General features: G+C 40.9%; 1 protein-coding gene across 1 annotated transcript in view; it reads right to left on the bottom strand.

The window, feature by feature from the left end:
- Positions 1 to 15,412, bottom strand: part of Ddx10 (DEAD (Asp-Glu-Ala-Asp) box polypeptide 10) — a 260,398-nt gene extending 244,986 nt beyond the window's left edge. Inside the window, exons 1-6 of the mRNA XM_005378043.2 lie at positions 15,125 to 15,412; positions 4,983 to 5,043; positions 3,462 to 3,592; positions 2,326 to 2,484; positions 956 to 1,076; positions 167 to 356 (exon numbers count right to left, since the gene is read on the bottom strand). Of these exons, the coding sequence (XP_005378100.1) occupies positions 167 to 356; positions 956 to 1,076; positions 2,326 to 2,484; positions 3,462 to 3,592; positions 4,983 to 5,043; positions 15,125 to 15,310 (848 nt within the window). The 5' untranslated portion in view covers positions 15,311 to 15,412. The remainder of the gene's footprint in view (positions 1 to 166; positions 357 to 955; positions 1,077 to 2,325; positions 2,485 to 3,461; positions 3,593 to 4,982; positions 5,044 to 15,124) is intronic.
- Positions 15,413 to 15,772: the final 360 nt, after the last annotated feature.

Here is a 15,772-nt window from a genome sequence, read left to right as displayed (position 1 = left end):
TTATATTCCCTAGAAAATAAATTCAAATTATCCAATTCTTAAAAGAATGTTGAAAGCTAGGGTTGTAGTTCAATAGTAGAGCATTCGCTGAGCATGCATGAGGCCCTGGGTTCAATCCCCAGCAGGGAAGAAAACCAAAATGCTTGATTTATCAAAGAGTCCATACCTGTATTTTGCTTTTTCATGAACCCAGACATACTCGGGGTTTTTCAAACTCAAGCGTGCAAGGTCCTTTACAGATTTGGTTTGTGTTGCTGAGAAAAGTAAAGTCTGACGTTTCTTAGGAAGATTTTCAATAATAGCATTCATGGTATCAGCAAAGCCCATATCCAAGATTCTATCTGCTTCATCAAGAACTAGAAAAGAAAAGTATCTGCTGAACTATTAGTACTTAAAATATACATTAAGCTAAGTGCAAAGTAGGATCCTAAACTGTTGTATCCCAAAACAGAAGGACATTAGTAGAAAAATTAATAAAATCTGGAGTTAAACTTACACAGAGTACTAATGTTAAATTTATTTTTGACAAAGGTAAGAGGTTAAAACTAGGAGAAACTAGGTAAAGGGCATAGAAGAACTCTTACCATCATTACAACTTTTCTGTAAGTTCAGAAGTATATTTGTTGAAGTTGATTAAAAGTACACATTAGGTAATAGCACCCACAAAAAAGAAAAACGTTTAAAAACATAATTTGCTCTTTCAACTTACTATAAGTTGGTATTCATAGAAAACCTCTGCAGTGCCTAATACTAGAGCACCTCGTTTCATTCAAGAGCACTATGTTCTTTCAATTAAAAATAAAAAAATAACAAGTTTGTGCCCTGGGTTTAGAGCCCAAGTGCCAAAAAATGACAAGTTATTTCTCAGATTTTTTTTAATCCTAACATATATCCAATATAACAGTGCTATCATTAAACTTATGAGTATTTCCTCATTAGAAATCTGCAAACTCACCTAACATTTGTAGACTGGTGGCATGAAAGGATACTGTTTCATCCATGTGCTGAAGAAGCCGACCAGGTGTGCAAACAAGTATATTTATGTTGTTAATCCTCTCAGCTTCATGTTTCAGATCCTAAAAATGTTATTTTTTTTTTATTACACATACATCTCTCTAAGCAGCCTGTGTACTAAACTATAAAAGTCTAGAAACTCTTGGACATAACCTCCCCCTTCTATTTCTGCAGCATCTCCACATTTCTGGGATAAATAAAAGAACTTAGTGAAGGCCTAAGGAACTTAAGAGTTCTTCTACAGTCTTAATCCTTGGACTAGAGGCCAAAAAAAACCGTCAGATAGTCCAAGACTTGATTTCCAATTAAGTCTACTACAACTGACTTAAAAACTGAAATTGCTCTCATTCTTTAAGTCAGGACCCAGGGGCACTGAGGAGGTGCCCCTACACCTCTTCCTGCACTTTGTGGACTGGAAAAAAGTACTGAGCTGTTTTAGAGCGCCTCTCCTTTCAACAAGAACCTTAAAACGTTCTCAATTGTTGTGTTGTTGTTGTTGTTTTGGTACCAGGAATCAAACTCAGGACCTTGTGCTTGCCAGGCAGGTACTGTGCCTCTGAGCTATCGCCTGGGCCCTACAGAACACTGTTAATTGTTAATGTTGTGTCAAGTACATGAGTGTATGGGGTTTGTGACACTGGTTTTGCTTCTATTGCATATATATGCAGAGAAATTGTGGAAATCTTTATCCTCACAGTCTAGAGAAGATCCTGGCAGATACAAGCATTCTAGATGTACTAAAGGGTAGAATGAGAAAGTTGAACAATAGGTTTTACCATGACTTACAGCAAACATTTCTCAAAACCATCTACCTTCCTTTCATATTTTTTTGTTTGTTTGTTTTGATCATTTAGGGGTTTTTTGGGACGGAAGGAATCAAACTCAGGACCTTGCATTTGCCAGGCAGGTACTATGCCACTGAGCTATAACCCCGGCCCCTATTTTCCTTTCTTCTGCTGATAAAACAATATTCTGAATTATTCACCTTCTTAGACAGATACCTTATTAACGAGTACTTGATCTTTCCCAAAGTAAATTAACAAATAGATTTAGTCCAGATTAATCTGTCTCACAGCCTCATCAATTAAGATACTTTGAGAAATGGACTTTCTGGACCTACAAAACTGACAATCAGTTGACAATAAATCTTCTAGATGAGAACAACCACACTAAGGTGTTACCTACCTCCTGCGGCCTCATCTAGGAGACTAGTCTGTTTAGAGGAAGTCTCCACGTCCTCCCTGCCAGCTGCCATAGTGCACTAAGTTACTGAAGAGAAAAAAGAATAAACAAGCACAAAAGGCCACAAACCTTTCCACCAATGATGAGACCAGCCGAAAAGTCATGATTCTTTCCTACTTTTCGGAGAACCTCAAAGGTCTGATAAGCCAGTTCTCTTGTAGGTGATATTATCAGAACGCCCAGCCCATCCATTGAGGTCCACTGCAGACGATACAAAGCTTCCAACACCTTGAGGACAACAATAAATAAATGTTCAGTAATCCCTTATGAAAGTTAAGTTTTTGACCCAGGTCTCAACCTTGCCCCTCCAAGTCAAAGGCACCTTCCAAGCAAAAGACACACTTCTCAAGTTTGATCCAATATGAGAGTGTTCTGTTTCTCTTCTATCTACCAGAAATACACCTCTCCCCACTTCAAAAGGGTGGAAAAGCCCAGGGCAGCTCATCTGATACAAGGGCCATGCTAGGAGGAGACTGACTATCAGAGAAAAGTACGTATGGCCCACAGACCACTGAAACAATTTTATTTTTAATTCTCATTTTCTGAACAGAAACTACAACTAACTTCCATCTGTACAGCTGCTCTAGTTATATGTGACTGCATTCTTTAACTGTAGAATGACACTGTTGAAAAAAAAAATACTAGGACTTAAGAGAAATGGTTTTTTTAATATTTGTAACAAGTGATTTGTTTTGTAGAAATCAAATTAGGAGATGAACTACATAACTGAGATGTATGTAAATTCCTCAGCTCCACTCTTATATTGGGACAGCTATCTATGTTCTGAAAAATTCTCAAGAAATGCATATTCCAGCCTTATCCTGAACAAACAGGTATTGGTGGCGCTGCCAGACTCAGGGAAAGCAGCAACAGCTTTCCCCACCTATGGTACTGCAGAGCAGAGCTAGTCTGAGCTGTCACACTGGGACTACCTGCATCCTGCAAGGGTGCAGTTCATTAAGGCACAGTAATTCATTCAGCACATTAGTGAGCGGATGTCCTGTGTGGGCACTGTGCTAGCACCCGGGGGAAATGGTACTGGGACAAGACAAACGTGGCTCCTGTCTCATAAAGCTTGCATTCTACCCAGGGAAATCCAATTCTATCCATGAAAATAATCCCTTACACAGTTGTTTCCATATAAGTAAAAAAAAAATGCTATAAATTGTATATTAGAGGACCTGACCCAATATAAACGTACTTACTGGAACAAGGAAAGCCAAAGTCTTGCCAGACCCGGTTTTGGCAGCTCCAAGTACATCTTTACCTTGCAAAGCCAACCCAATAGTCTGCTTCTGTATCTCAGTTACCAGCCGGTACTGGGCTTCCTGCAAACCTGGCAGTGTGGAAGGAAGAGTGACACTTCAGCAAATTCCTATGGGGTGCTGTTACAGGCTGAACAGCGTGTCCCACCTTGAAGTTCGTATGTTGAAGCCCTAACCTCCAGTACTTCAGAATATGCCTGTTAGGGGACAATCTTGAAAGAGGCGATTAAATCACAGTGAGTCCCTAGAGGAAGACTTCAGTCCCTAAAATTGGTGCCTTTAAAAGAAATTTTAACAAAGAGATGCCAAGGGCGCATGTGCACACAGGGATGACCATGTGAAAAGGCAGTGAGTGAGACAGACAGGTATCACAGTCTTAAAAGGAAATCCTGTCATTGGTGACAACCAGGATAAACCTGGAGGGTACATGTATTAAATGAAGTAACACAAGTTTAAGAAGACAAGTAACAAATGCTATGTGAGCTAAAAACAGAATCAAACTTAAAGAAGCAGAGAATGCAACGGCAATTACCACAGGCTAGGACATGGGAAACTGGGAAAATGCTGCTCAAAGAACCCAAAATTTCCTGTTAGGCAAGTGGAATAAGCGCAGGAGAGCTATTGTAGATCACAGTCTGCAGCTAACCATAATATATTGTGTACTTGAAAATGGCTAACAGATTTTAAGTGTCCTTATCATGAAGAAAACGTAAGTATTTGAGACAATATATATTAAATAGCTTGATTTAGCCATCTCACAATGTATACATATTTTAAAACTTCATGTTGTACTATAAAAACAAACAATTGTTTTGGCCAAAAAAAGAAAAAAAAGGAGGAAGAGAGAGGTCATTTCTAAAGCAAAAAAGGAGGACTGGAACAGATCCTCCCGTATGTCTGTGAGAGTAATCACGCCTAACAGCATATTGAATTTCTAGCCTCCAAACCATGAAAATATTCATTTCCATTGCTTAAGCCACCAAATCAGGTATTTTGTTATAGAAAACTAATATAAAGGGTGATATATTTTGGTTTGTTCTCTTGTTATTTCAAAATGCAATTAATTTCACTTAAATTATTCAGAGTTTCCTGAAATCTTTTTAATGTTCTTTAACCAATCCAAAAACAATGTGAGTGACAAACTGTTAAACTGCAATTTTTTGGGTGGTTTGTTTTGTTTTGTTGAAACTGGGTCTCACTATCTAATTCAGACTGGACTTCAAATCGCTACATAGTCCAGGCGGGCCTTGAACTCATATCAAAGTTCCTGCATCAGTCTCCGGGGATGCAGGTGTGTGCCACCACACCTGGCTCAAATTTCAGTATTCTTATAGGTTTTCATGTTGTCAGAATTATTTACTAAAGTAAGATTTTTCAGGTTAACCTCTCTCCAAACTAGGTACCCTCCCCTCAAAAGATCAGTAAATTCAGTAACATGTCCCAAGATTATCATATACCTACCTTTCAGTGTTTTTTTAGACAAGGGGAAATCTGAAAATCTTGTAATTGCATTTACATTTATCTGGAAAAAAGATAAAAAGAAAACAATAACAGATAAGACAAAATAATCCACTAGATCATGTATTTGTTTTACAGTAAGATTTTTCTTTTCTCTACATTAGGCTACCTAGTACATCCTTCACACTGTAGGATTTAATTCAACCATCACTTCCAAATAAAGTCATCATTCCTCCTAAAATGAAATGCATTGCAAATAAACTGCCATGAGTCAAAAATATAAACTTATAACCATTCCAACTGGTCAAAAAATTCACTCAAAGCATGAAAAACACACACACTGTACACTACCTTGAGTATTTTTCACATCTAAAACATTAACACAGAAAGTCATCACCACAGCAACTATGAGAGGAAAATTCATTTTCTGTCATCCTTCAAGGGCTATTGATTTAAGAAATAAGAGCCAAGGTTACTACAAACCGAATGCTGACTGTGATAATAGTTCTATTTACACATCTGAGAGAACAAACTAAATTAGCTGAAGAAATGAATCTCAACAGCACAAACATCTCAAAGTTTCAGCCACAGTCAGTGGCATATGAAATCCAACTTGATTAATATTTATCTGGGGTATAATGAAGGAGGAGCATTATTTCAAAATAGCTAGAAGTATCTGGGTCATGCTTTTAAGCCACAGTAAGTAACATTTTGCCCTTTTACTTTACATTATTCAAATATTCATTTCTGTTGGTCTCATTAGCATAAACTCAATTTCCTGAATTTCATTTTAGTTAGATACTCAGGAGAACTATTTTACTACAGATGCTAAATGTAGGAACTAATGTGCAAATCTGGGAATACGCTGCCAAATTACTTGTGGCTCACAAAAGGGGAAAGCTGCATTTGCAGGGTTCATTTATTTAAAGTACACTCTAGACAATAAGGGGATGACAACTGTATTTCACTTTACAATCTACACATCATCTTTTCACAATACTTAATTTAGCACAGGCAGGACTACTCTGCTTACAAATTCTGAAAACACAAATATGAAAACATCTTACTCCCTACAAGTTATCTTAATCCCTACAGATATTGGAGAGGAGGTAGAGTCAGCATTAAAGAAATGTTTATTCACATAACCTGCTGTCCCAGCAAAGAACCTCAACTGAAAGGCACTCTTCCAAACAGGACATTAAGAGAACATGCAGGGCTGGGGATATAGCTCAGTGGCACAAGCACCTGCCTGGCAAGCACAAGGTCCTGAGTTCAATTCCTGGCACCAAAAAAAAAGTAAAAAAAAAGAATTACCCAAACTATTGGGGCTGGGGATTTAGCTCAGCAGCACAGTGCTTGCCTGGCAAGTGCGAGGTCATGAGTTCGATTCCAGGTACCAGGAAAAAAAAAAAAAAAAAATGATAACATGCATTCCCTTGTACTTGTGCAGTCAACAAACCGATCAACACAGTCTGATAAACCATTTCCACAGGGAATGGGTACCTACAGGAGGAGGAAGACAGATGGCAACCTGCTCTGCAGCCTTTGTTCCCTGACATCACCAAAGCAAGATGCACTACTCAAACTATGGCAGTTTTCAAAGGTCTGTTAACCTGCTAGAGGGAAACTTGAAGAGATTGTTAAGTGTTCCAGCACTCCACTATCAACCATTGCAATACAGAGCTATGCACCATAATCTTCAAAGAAATCACAAGAGAAAAAAAATGAAAATTTTCATTCTGTTAATGCCCTAGAACAGGAGTCAACCTACAAGTCAATTCCAATATGCTGCCTGCTTGTCTAAGTAGTTTTACTGAAGCACAGCTACAGGTAGTCTTTACACATTGGCTAGGTAGGTGTGACAGACTGTATAGTCCATAAAGCCTAATACTGACTATCTGACCCTTCATTGAAAGACTTCCAACTCTTCTCTAAAAGATTCTCAAGATATCAAGGAACACTTGAAGCCACAGCAGAAGATGGCCAAACCCATCTTCAAAATAACACTCTTTCCCTTTCCCTTTATCCCTCTCAAATAACAAAAATCATTCCTCATCAGGACAATCTTCAGTCTCTATCTAAAGCCTGTGTCATTCTTCTGAATTCAGATAACAGATCATTTAGGGGTGCTCCTTACAGGCAGGTGTTTATGCCACTGAGCTATATCCCCAGCCCTAAGGGGTGCTACTTACAAAAGTCTTCCACAGCGGTGGAAAAGCTGGAGGGTGGGCAGGGGAAAAGAAGCCGTTCTTTTTACTCTCTGATAACACCTATCTCTCACAAAAGTAAGTAATACCTGGAGTAAAAAAGAATAAAACACCCTAAAATGTTCCACCTACTGCAATCAAAAGAAATCTGCCTCCAATCATATCACACCAAATTTTGATTTAAATAAAAAAAAAAGATTAGAATGCAAGAGTCTCTGCACAGCACAGCTGATTGTAAGAGCCTAAATGAACCATAGGTGTGAAGAATTCAACTCACTCAGGAATAGGAAAAACAGCTGCTGAACTAAAACAAATAACTGAATATTTGTCAGTAGGCCTTGGTCGAGTTCTTCGGATCAAGAAGATCTCTTCCTAGCCTTTCCCTAAGCACCCCCTTGTGATGGCCTTAAATATATAGCTCTCAGATTTCCTGCTTCTGGAAGAGCAACTGACACTGCTGGCTGTCATCCCTCCAATCTCCCACTAAAAAAGCCCTTTCTGGCCATGGCTATTCCCAGTTTATGGCTGAGCTGGGCAGCAGGCTTCGCTGACCCACGGTTTCAGTCTCCACAGCTGAAAAATATTACACTGAGAACACCGGGAAGAGTTCATAAATGTTACATTACTTTTATTACAACAGTTATTTTTATTATTGCATTTTTGGCAGTACTAGGAACTGAACCCTGGCCTTGACACTGAGCTGTATCCCCCCACACACCCTTATTTTTTTCTTTTTTTTTTTTTTCCTGAAAGAGTCTTGCTATGTTGTTAAAGCTAGCTAGCCTTAAATGAGAGGCAATCCTCCTGCCTCAGCATCCCGAGTGCTGGGATTACAGGCATGCACCACCACATCCAGCTTATTTTTGATGCACAATTTCACTAAATTCCAAGCTGGACCTGAATTTGCAATCCTCCATCTCAGCTCCCAGAGGCTCATTATGAGGGTGTACCACCATGCCCGAGTTGTTAATACTCTAACCTGTAAAATAAACCCTATAGGTATGTACATATAGGAAAAACAGAATTTTTAGGATTTGGTACTATCCAGTTTCAGCCATCAACTGGGGAGATCTTAGAGTGATCCCCCACAGCTAAAGAGGAACTGCTGTATTACTTCAGCCCCACTCCTACAGACTAATGATTTCTCTAACAAGTGTTGAAAGAAAAATTCCTTAGACCAATTAAATTCGATAGTTTCTTTAAACATGGCAAAAACAATTCATGATTGGGGCAGCTTCCAGACCAACTCTGAGTACTCCAATCAACACTATCAGATAGTTTTTGTAGGAAAACAGAAGCAAGCACACTACAATCTATTTAAGAAGCCAATTATTTGCAGTTCACCTAATTCATTGTTTACAGTCTAATCCAATGATGGCAAACCTTTTAGAGCTTTCATTGCTGAACAGCCCATTGTAGCACACATGCCACAGATTTGCCACCACTGGCCCTAGTCAATTAACTGGCTACCAGATCTTCTGCAACCAGCCAAAACCTATTACTGTAGTTAAACTCTATAGGTTTGGTATATTGGGCCCAGTGCAAGGGCTCAGTCTAAAACCTAGAGCATTTACAAAATTTTACATGGTCAACTTTGCAACGATAATTCTCATCAACCTGGCCGGGCACGGAGGCGCATGCCTGTAATCCCAGCACTCAGGAGGCTGAGGCAGGAGGATCATTGTGAGTTTGAGACCAGCCTGGGCTACAAAGTGAGCTCACAGCTGGCCTGAACTGCACAGCAAAACCCTGTCTCAAAAAAAAAGACCAAAAAAATCTCAAAAAATAAAAAAATTTTAAAAATTTAAAAAAAATTCTCATCAACCTGGCAAGAAGCTTTCTTAGAATTGTGCTAAAAGTGTGAGACCCTGTCTCAAAAACAAAACAATAACAACAAAAAAAGACTTGAAGCAAAATGGACTAGTGATGTAGCTTAGTGGTAAAGCACTAGCTTATTATGCGCAGCACCACGGTGGGGCGGGGGGGGGGGGTGCCAGAATTGTGCTGTAATCTGAGACTCTTTCTGCCCACTCCTTCCCTTTCTCATCCTGTTCCCTCCTCTACATTCTTCACAAACATTTCCAGCCAATAAATCTCCAACCCACCCATTTAGGGCACCTGCTTCTCAGAGGACATAGATCTGAACTACACCAGCGGTCTCCTACCTGCTGTTTGAGTCTCCAAACCCTTTACAGCTTGGATACATCCTCTAATGGCATCCCAGAGTCTTCCCACTATAAAGTCTGAGTGCTCTACCTACATTTCCTATTGTTGCTATAACATATTATCACATACAGTGCATTAAAGCAACAACAATTTACTATCAGAAGAAAAGTCAGAAGTCTGAAATGGGTTTCACTTAACCAAACTGAAGGTGCTGGCAGAGGTTCATTCTTTCTGGTGACTCTACAGGAGTTCATTTCCTTGCCTTTTCCAGCATCTAGACGCTGCCCACCCCACCTTCCATTTTTAATCCAGGGTCTTAACTATATTGCCAAGCTAGCCTAAACTCCTGAGATCAAGCCATCCTCCTGCTTCAGCTTTCAGAGTAGTTGGGACTACAGGCTACACTATCAGATCTGGCCAACCTTTCCATCTTTGAAGATAGCAGCCAAATGACATAAGTCAAGACTCTCACAACACATGACTCTGACTCTTCTGCCACCCTCTGCTGTGGGTGCTGGTGATAGCACCAGGCTCACCTGGATAATCACCCTACTTTAAGGTCCACTAATCAGCAGTCTTAATTAAGCCCTTGCCATTTAACACAGTCACAGGTTCTGGTGATTCAGACAAGACCACCTTCAGATACATGTAGCAGGAAGCTACCATTCTGCCTACTGTAGTCTCCAAAATCACTTATAATCCACTTATGTAATGGTTGATACATTGCTTCAACTTGAGAACTGAGAAGCCTAGAAGCTTAAGTAAGTCAGCAGGGGGCCAAGGTCTTCACTTTGTAAACATCTTGAGCTTGTGGAAGAGGGCACTGACATGATGTGGGTGGATAGTGGGCATACAATACAAGGGAGGAAAAGAGGCTTGCTTCCACAACCCATGCCTTTTGCTCTTGTTGCTTTTACTGTCTTCTGCTGCTTTGAAATGTTGCCCCTGTGCCATGCCACCCTGCCTTGGAGCCAGCTGATTATGGACTGAAACCTCCACCAACTGTGAGATAAATAAACCTTTCCTTCCTTAATTTTGGGCATCGCGTGTTTTGTCTCAGCAATGAGAGAAAAGTAACTAAGATAATCTCCAACCTTCTCTTCTCCAACCTTGTTTGAAGACAATTCAGGAATGCATACAATATTCCAAGTATTATTACTTCCCTCAAGAACACCATGTATTTTTACACTGCCCTGTACTTCCTCATGCTGTCCCCTCCACCTAGAAGGTCCTTGTCAATCTTTTCCATCTAGTAGAAACATCATTAAAAAACTAGTTCCTCTCAGAGCTACCACAAACCTCTGGACAGCCCCCATCCAGCTTTCCAAGCCAGGCCTGTGCTGCAGCTACCAGACAAAAAGGTAGACAGTCCAGAGATAATATACTTTTTCCTAACACACCAGGCCAGGAGTGACATACCACATAACTCAGTCTTTTATCCACTACCTCATCCTTTCACTCCACAGTACTGAATTACAAATTCCTATTTAAATGTTTTATACATATTTATTATACAATATTTGTCAAATGTTGTCACCTCCCTCACAGTTCCCTAGGGACCTAGACATGTATTTTTTCCACGTATGTTTACATAGGCTTCAATAAGCATCTGTCCAGCCTGGGCTACAAAGTGAGCTCAAGGCCAACCTAAACTGCATAGCGAGACCCTGCTTCAAAAAGATTTAAAAAAAAAAAAAAAAAAAAACCATAAGCATCTGTCAAATTGTTTCAAATGTTTCTGAATTACATTGTCCAGCATTTCTCCAGTTGAGCCTACTGGGCTCCACCTGCGTACCACGGCTCTGCAAATGCGGAGGAAACTAATAGTCAGGGTCTGCACTGGGTCAATTACAATATTTGAATGACTGTATCTCAGTATCGCTATTCCTGACAACTTATTTCATGCTATATTTCTTTCCTGACCAAATCTTTTTTCCTAAAATTACAAATAAAAAAAAAAAAAAAACACAGAATATTGTTGGGGGGAGGCTGTTCCTTCAATTTAGTAAAAAGACTGAAATTAAAACATTTGTAAATGCAATGCAGTAAAGTGTAATGGTTTGGAGATTTGGTATCAGACCTAGACTACTTGAGTTAGAACTCCTTTCTCATTTAGTGATTATTTAACCTTGTTGCACCTTACGGTTTCCTCACCTGTGTGATGGGAACAATTTCTTAGGGTGGACACTGTGAGGACATGGCATAATCATTATGCATAAAATGTTAGCAATTATTATTAAAACCAGTGACTAAAAAGAATGAACCAATGCTGCCAACTAGAGCAAAGCAACCTATATAGGAAAGGTCTAGTTTTATACCAAACAAAATCTAAATACTGAATATCTACACAAGAACAAGCACTTTGTACTAGCCTCTGGAAAAAACAAAAATGAGACCAAATGGTCACTGACTTAACAATGGTTCAACTCAGAATCTTTTGACTTTTATGACTTTGTGAAAGTGATACACATTCAATACCAATCGTAATTCAAATTTTGATTTTTTTTTTTTGAGGCAGGGTCTCACTGTGTAGGCCAGTTGGCCTCAAACTCATAGCAATCCTCCTGCCTGAGCCTCTCAAGAATTGAGATTAGAGTCTTGTGCCACCATGCATAACTCCTTCAAATTTTGATTTTTGATCTTTCACCCAGTGGAGTACAATGCTGAGAAGTAGCAATAGGCCACAACTCCTGGTCAATAAGCCTTGAGATCATGAGGGTAAACAATGGACACCCTGCAGTATATTGTGTTATTAAGCCATGACATTCAATACATTAACTTTACTACATGTGTTTTCAACTTAATAATATTTTCAAATTAATGGGTTTATCAAGTCATAACCCCATCTCTGTAGATCAAGGAGCATCTGTATATGACTGGTTTCTGACCTTGAGAGGTTCATAGTCTAGGAGATTTACAGAGAAACAGAGACAGTGATCAGAGGGAAGTAATAAAGGCTGCACTAAAGGTACACAAAAAATGCTACAAATGCACACCTGAGGAGGTCATAAGGACAAGTTCCAGGTAAATATGAAAGACAAACATATGTCCCAGGGTGGAGGGGTGAATGTGCTCACATCAACTAGTGAAAGCATCAAGTACGAGGACAAGAAGCTTCAAAGAACATGGCCAATTCACAAACTACAAGTCACTATACATATACCCCTTGGTTACATACATCATCTCATCTGAGTCATTTCAGTCTCAGTCATTAGTAATCTGTTCACTGAATGAGGATAGTGAGACTCAGAGATGTTGAGAATCTGAACCGAGTGAAATTTAAACCAGGTCTGCCTAACTACAAATAACATATTCTTCTACTACACTACAGTATGTTGACACATTAAAGTGTTTGCCAGTTTTCCTGAAAGGAACTGTGAGCCAAGGAAAATGACTAAAGTTTCCCCTAGGAAAGAAACACTTTTTGTGCTTGCTTCAACAGCACATACACTAAAATAACACTTTTAGCAGCAGTATAGAAACTACAATCAGGTGTACAGTATACACAAGAGCCAAAGCCCATCAAATACCTGTTTCACTAATTACAACACAATACTCATTCACTTAAGCGTGTTTACGGCAGCTTCTGTGTTACAGGGACAGAAATGAGTAGTTCCACTCTTCTGACCTATTCAACTAAAAACACACAGAAAGTCTGGTGACTCTTGCTATGAGCAATAGCTACTGGAGTGATCCAAGTAAAAAATGATAGGGTCTGAAGCAGCTTATAGCATTAAGGATGGAGAAACGTTGAGAAATTTAAGTAGCAAAAAAGATCACCAGTTTAACAGGATACAAAAGTGGGTAAGAGAAAAGCCACAGATTTTGCTCTGGAGTTCCTGACTCAGTGGTTTGGTTAGATAGTGGATTTAGGATGTCATAGGTTAAAAATAATCCCAAATTATGTCCATGCCCCAATCCCTAAACCCTGTAAATATTACCTTTTATGGCAAAAGTGACTTTGCAAATATGATTAAAGATCGTTAAGATGGAGATATCCTGGATGATAAAGATGGGCCCTAAATCTAACAAAAGTTGTTCCTACTAAAAAAAAAAAAAAAAAAAAAAAAAAGAAGGAGATTTGACACAGAACAGAAGAAGGCAACAAGTCCACAAAAGCAGAGGAGAGAGTTATGTAGCTACAAGACAAGGAGCACCATCAGTCACAAGAAGCCAGATGAGGCAAGAAACAGAATACCCCCTATATCCTCTAGAGGGAGCATGGTCCTGCAGACACTGATTTTGGACCAGTGAAACTGACTGCAGACTTCTAACCTCCAGAACTATGAAAGAATAAATTCTACTGTTTTGGGCCACCAAGTTTGCGGCAATTTGTTAATGGCTATAGAAAACTAATACACAGGATTATGAATTTAGGAAGGTCTGCTGAGGTATGATGGAAAAGATTATGACTTCTGGCATTTAAGGTACTCTATAAAACAGTTAAGATATCTAATTCAGTCAGAAATAAAGATATGAACTTAGAAGAGCTCTGAGTAGAATAGAACAAGAAGTCCCTAGTTCATAGGAATAAATCAAGCAAGGGCTGAAACTCTACTCCCTAAGCAAGTCTAGACACAGTCTAAAACAAAACCCAAAAGTAATTCACAATGGCTTGTTAAAAGTGTTATGTATACCACAGTTGTAACAATAATGTAACAGCTAATGTATGGAATATTTCTACTGTGTAGAATGCTTTCCATGAATTATGTTACTAACTCCCCACAACATCTTATACAGTAGATATTATCCCTTCTAATGACAGGAAAAGAGTAGTTAACACAGCAAGCAAAAGCCACGGAGGGTGAATCTTTTAGAGCTTCAATGATACAAACAGCCCTCTGCAACATGCGTGCCATAGGTTCAGGTTCACCACCACTGCTCTAAACTCTGTGTAATCCTACTACTGATCTCAGAGTCATTAAAGGAAGCCATACGGGGATAGTCGGTGATAACTTTAATTACAGTACTATTCCACTTGTTAAATCCCTGACTGCACTACACTATAAAGGGGGCAGTCACTGGGAGGCCGAGTAGGGTGGGTGAAGGCTAATAGGTATGGGTTTTATGGGGAAAAGGGAGAGGAACTGACATGCCTAACAATCCTGATGGGAAACGGTCTGCAGGTCAAAGTGATAACTAACGGCATATCCACGTGGGAACATCAGATACAACATGGGTAACAAAAACAGAACGGCGGTCCAGCTTTTCTACACCAACTCTTGGGTGGAACATAAAGGAAGAAAATGAGACGCGCAGAGAACACAGATGATGCTGAGGGAGGCAGTCTGGCCTTATACTGGTTAGAACAAGCAAAGCCTAAGCAACTGGAAAGGTACAGGTCTAGCTTGCAATTCCACACCGCCTACCGGCTGTGAGTTTGGGACAAGTTTCTTACCCTCTCTGAGCTCCATTTGTTTCACCTATAAAATGGAAATACGAAGATCCGTACCTCAGATCAGCACAAAGAGCTCATGGCACAGAATATTTTGGAAGACAACTGTTACTTTCTCTACCCTCATCACCGTTCTTACTACGAATACTGCTGAACTGCAGCCGAGTCTTCGGACCCCGCAGGACCACTGCGCTCCCACCGCGGTCTCCAGAACAGGGCGGGGGCGGAGGGCGGGAGTCCCGGGGGAAGCCGGTGACCCCTCCCGCGACACCGGCCCAGGGACTACCGTGCGGCCCTCGGGCCGGGCCCCCGCAGCCCCTCGGCCTCCCGCGCGCGCCGGGGAGGGGCGGCCGCACCGCCCGCAGCACAGGCCTCACCTGCGCGTAGCTCTGCACCAGGCGGCCGATACCCTCGCGCTCCACCTGCCACTCGGGCTTCTTCAGCTGCTTCCTCAGCTGCTTCTTCTGGTTCTGCCTATGGCTGTGCTTTTTTTTCCAGCGATTGAAGCTCCGCACCGGGTCGGCTCGCGCTTCCCGACCCAGAGAGTCACCAGTCTTACCCATCGTGGCGGCTGCGACAGCCTAATCAGCCACAGTCACTGGACTCCCACAGGCAGGCTGAGGTGAAGCACTGAGGACACGGAACCAACGTGGAGAAGGCGCCCAGAGGCGCATGCGCAAGCTCAGGAGCCCGCCCCCTGGCTTTTAAAGGCCGGGCACGCGCCAATGACGGCGCGGGAAAAACGGTGGTGATTGGTGCTTCGGCTTCCGCAGGGAGGAGCGACCTCGGGATACTGGGGTGGGACGATCTGAGGAACAGGGCGTGCTGGGAGGCCGCGGGAGCACGCCGGCTCTTTAAAAGAACGCATGCGCAGTGGTGGTGTTACGCAGGCGACTGCAACTTTGCTAAGCCTTTGTGAGCATGCGCACAAAAATTAGCCGCTACCTGTCCTTTCCTCCCTCTCTCAATCTCTCTCAATCTCTCTCTCTCTCTCTCTCTCTCTCTCTCTCTCTCTCTCTCTCTCT

The sequence above is a fragment of the Chinchilla lanigera genome, unplaced genomic scaffold (genome assembly GCF_000276665.1).
Source record: "Chinchilla lanigera isolate Chin_1 unplaced genomic scaffold, ChiLan1.0 scaffold00011, whole genome shotgun sequence".
Lineage (NCBI taxonomy): Eukaryota > Metazoa > Chordata > Mammalia > Rodentia > Chinchillidae > Chinchilla > Chinchilla lanigera.
This window is presented reverse-complemented; position numbering and strand designations above follow the sequence as displayed.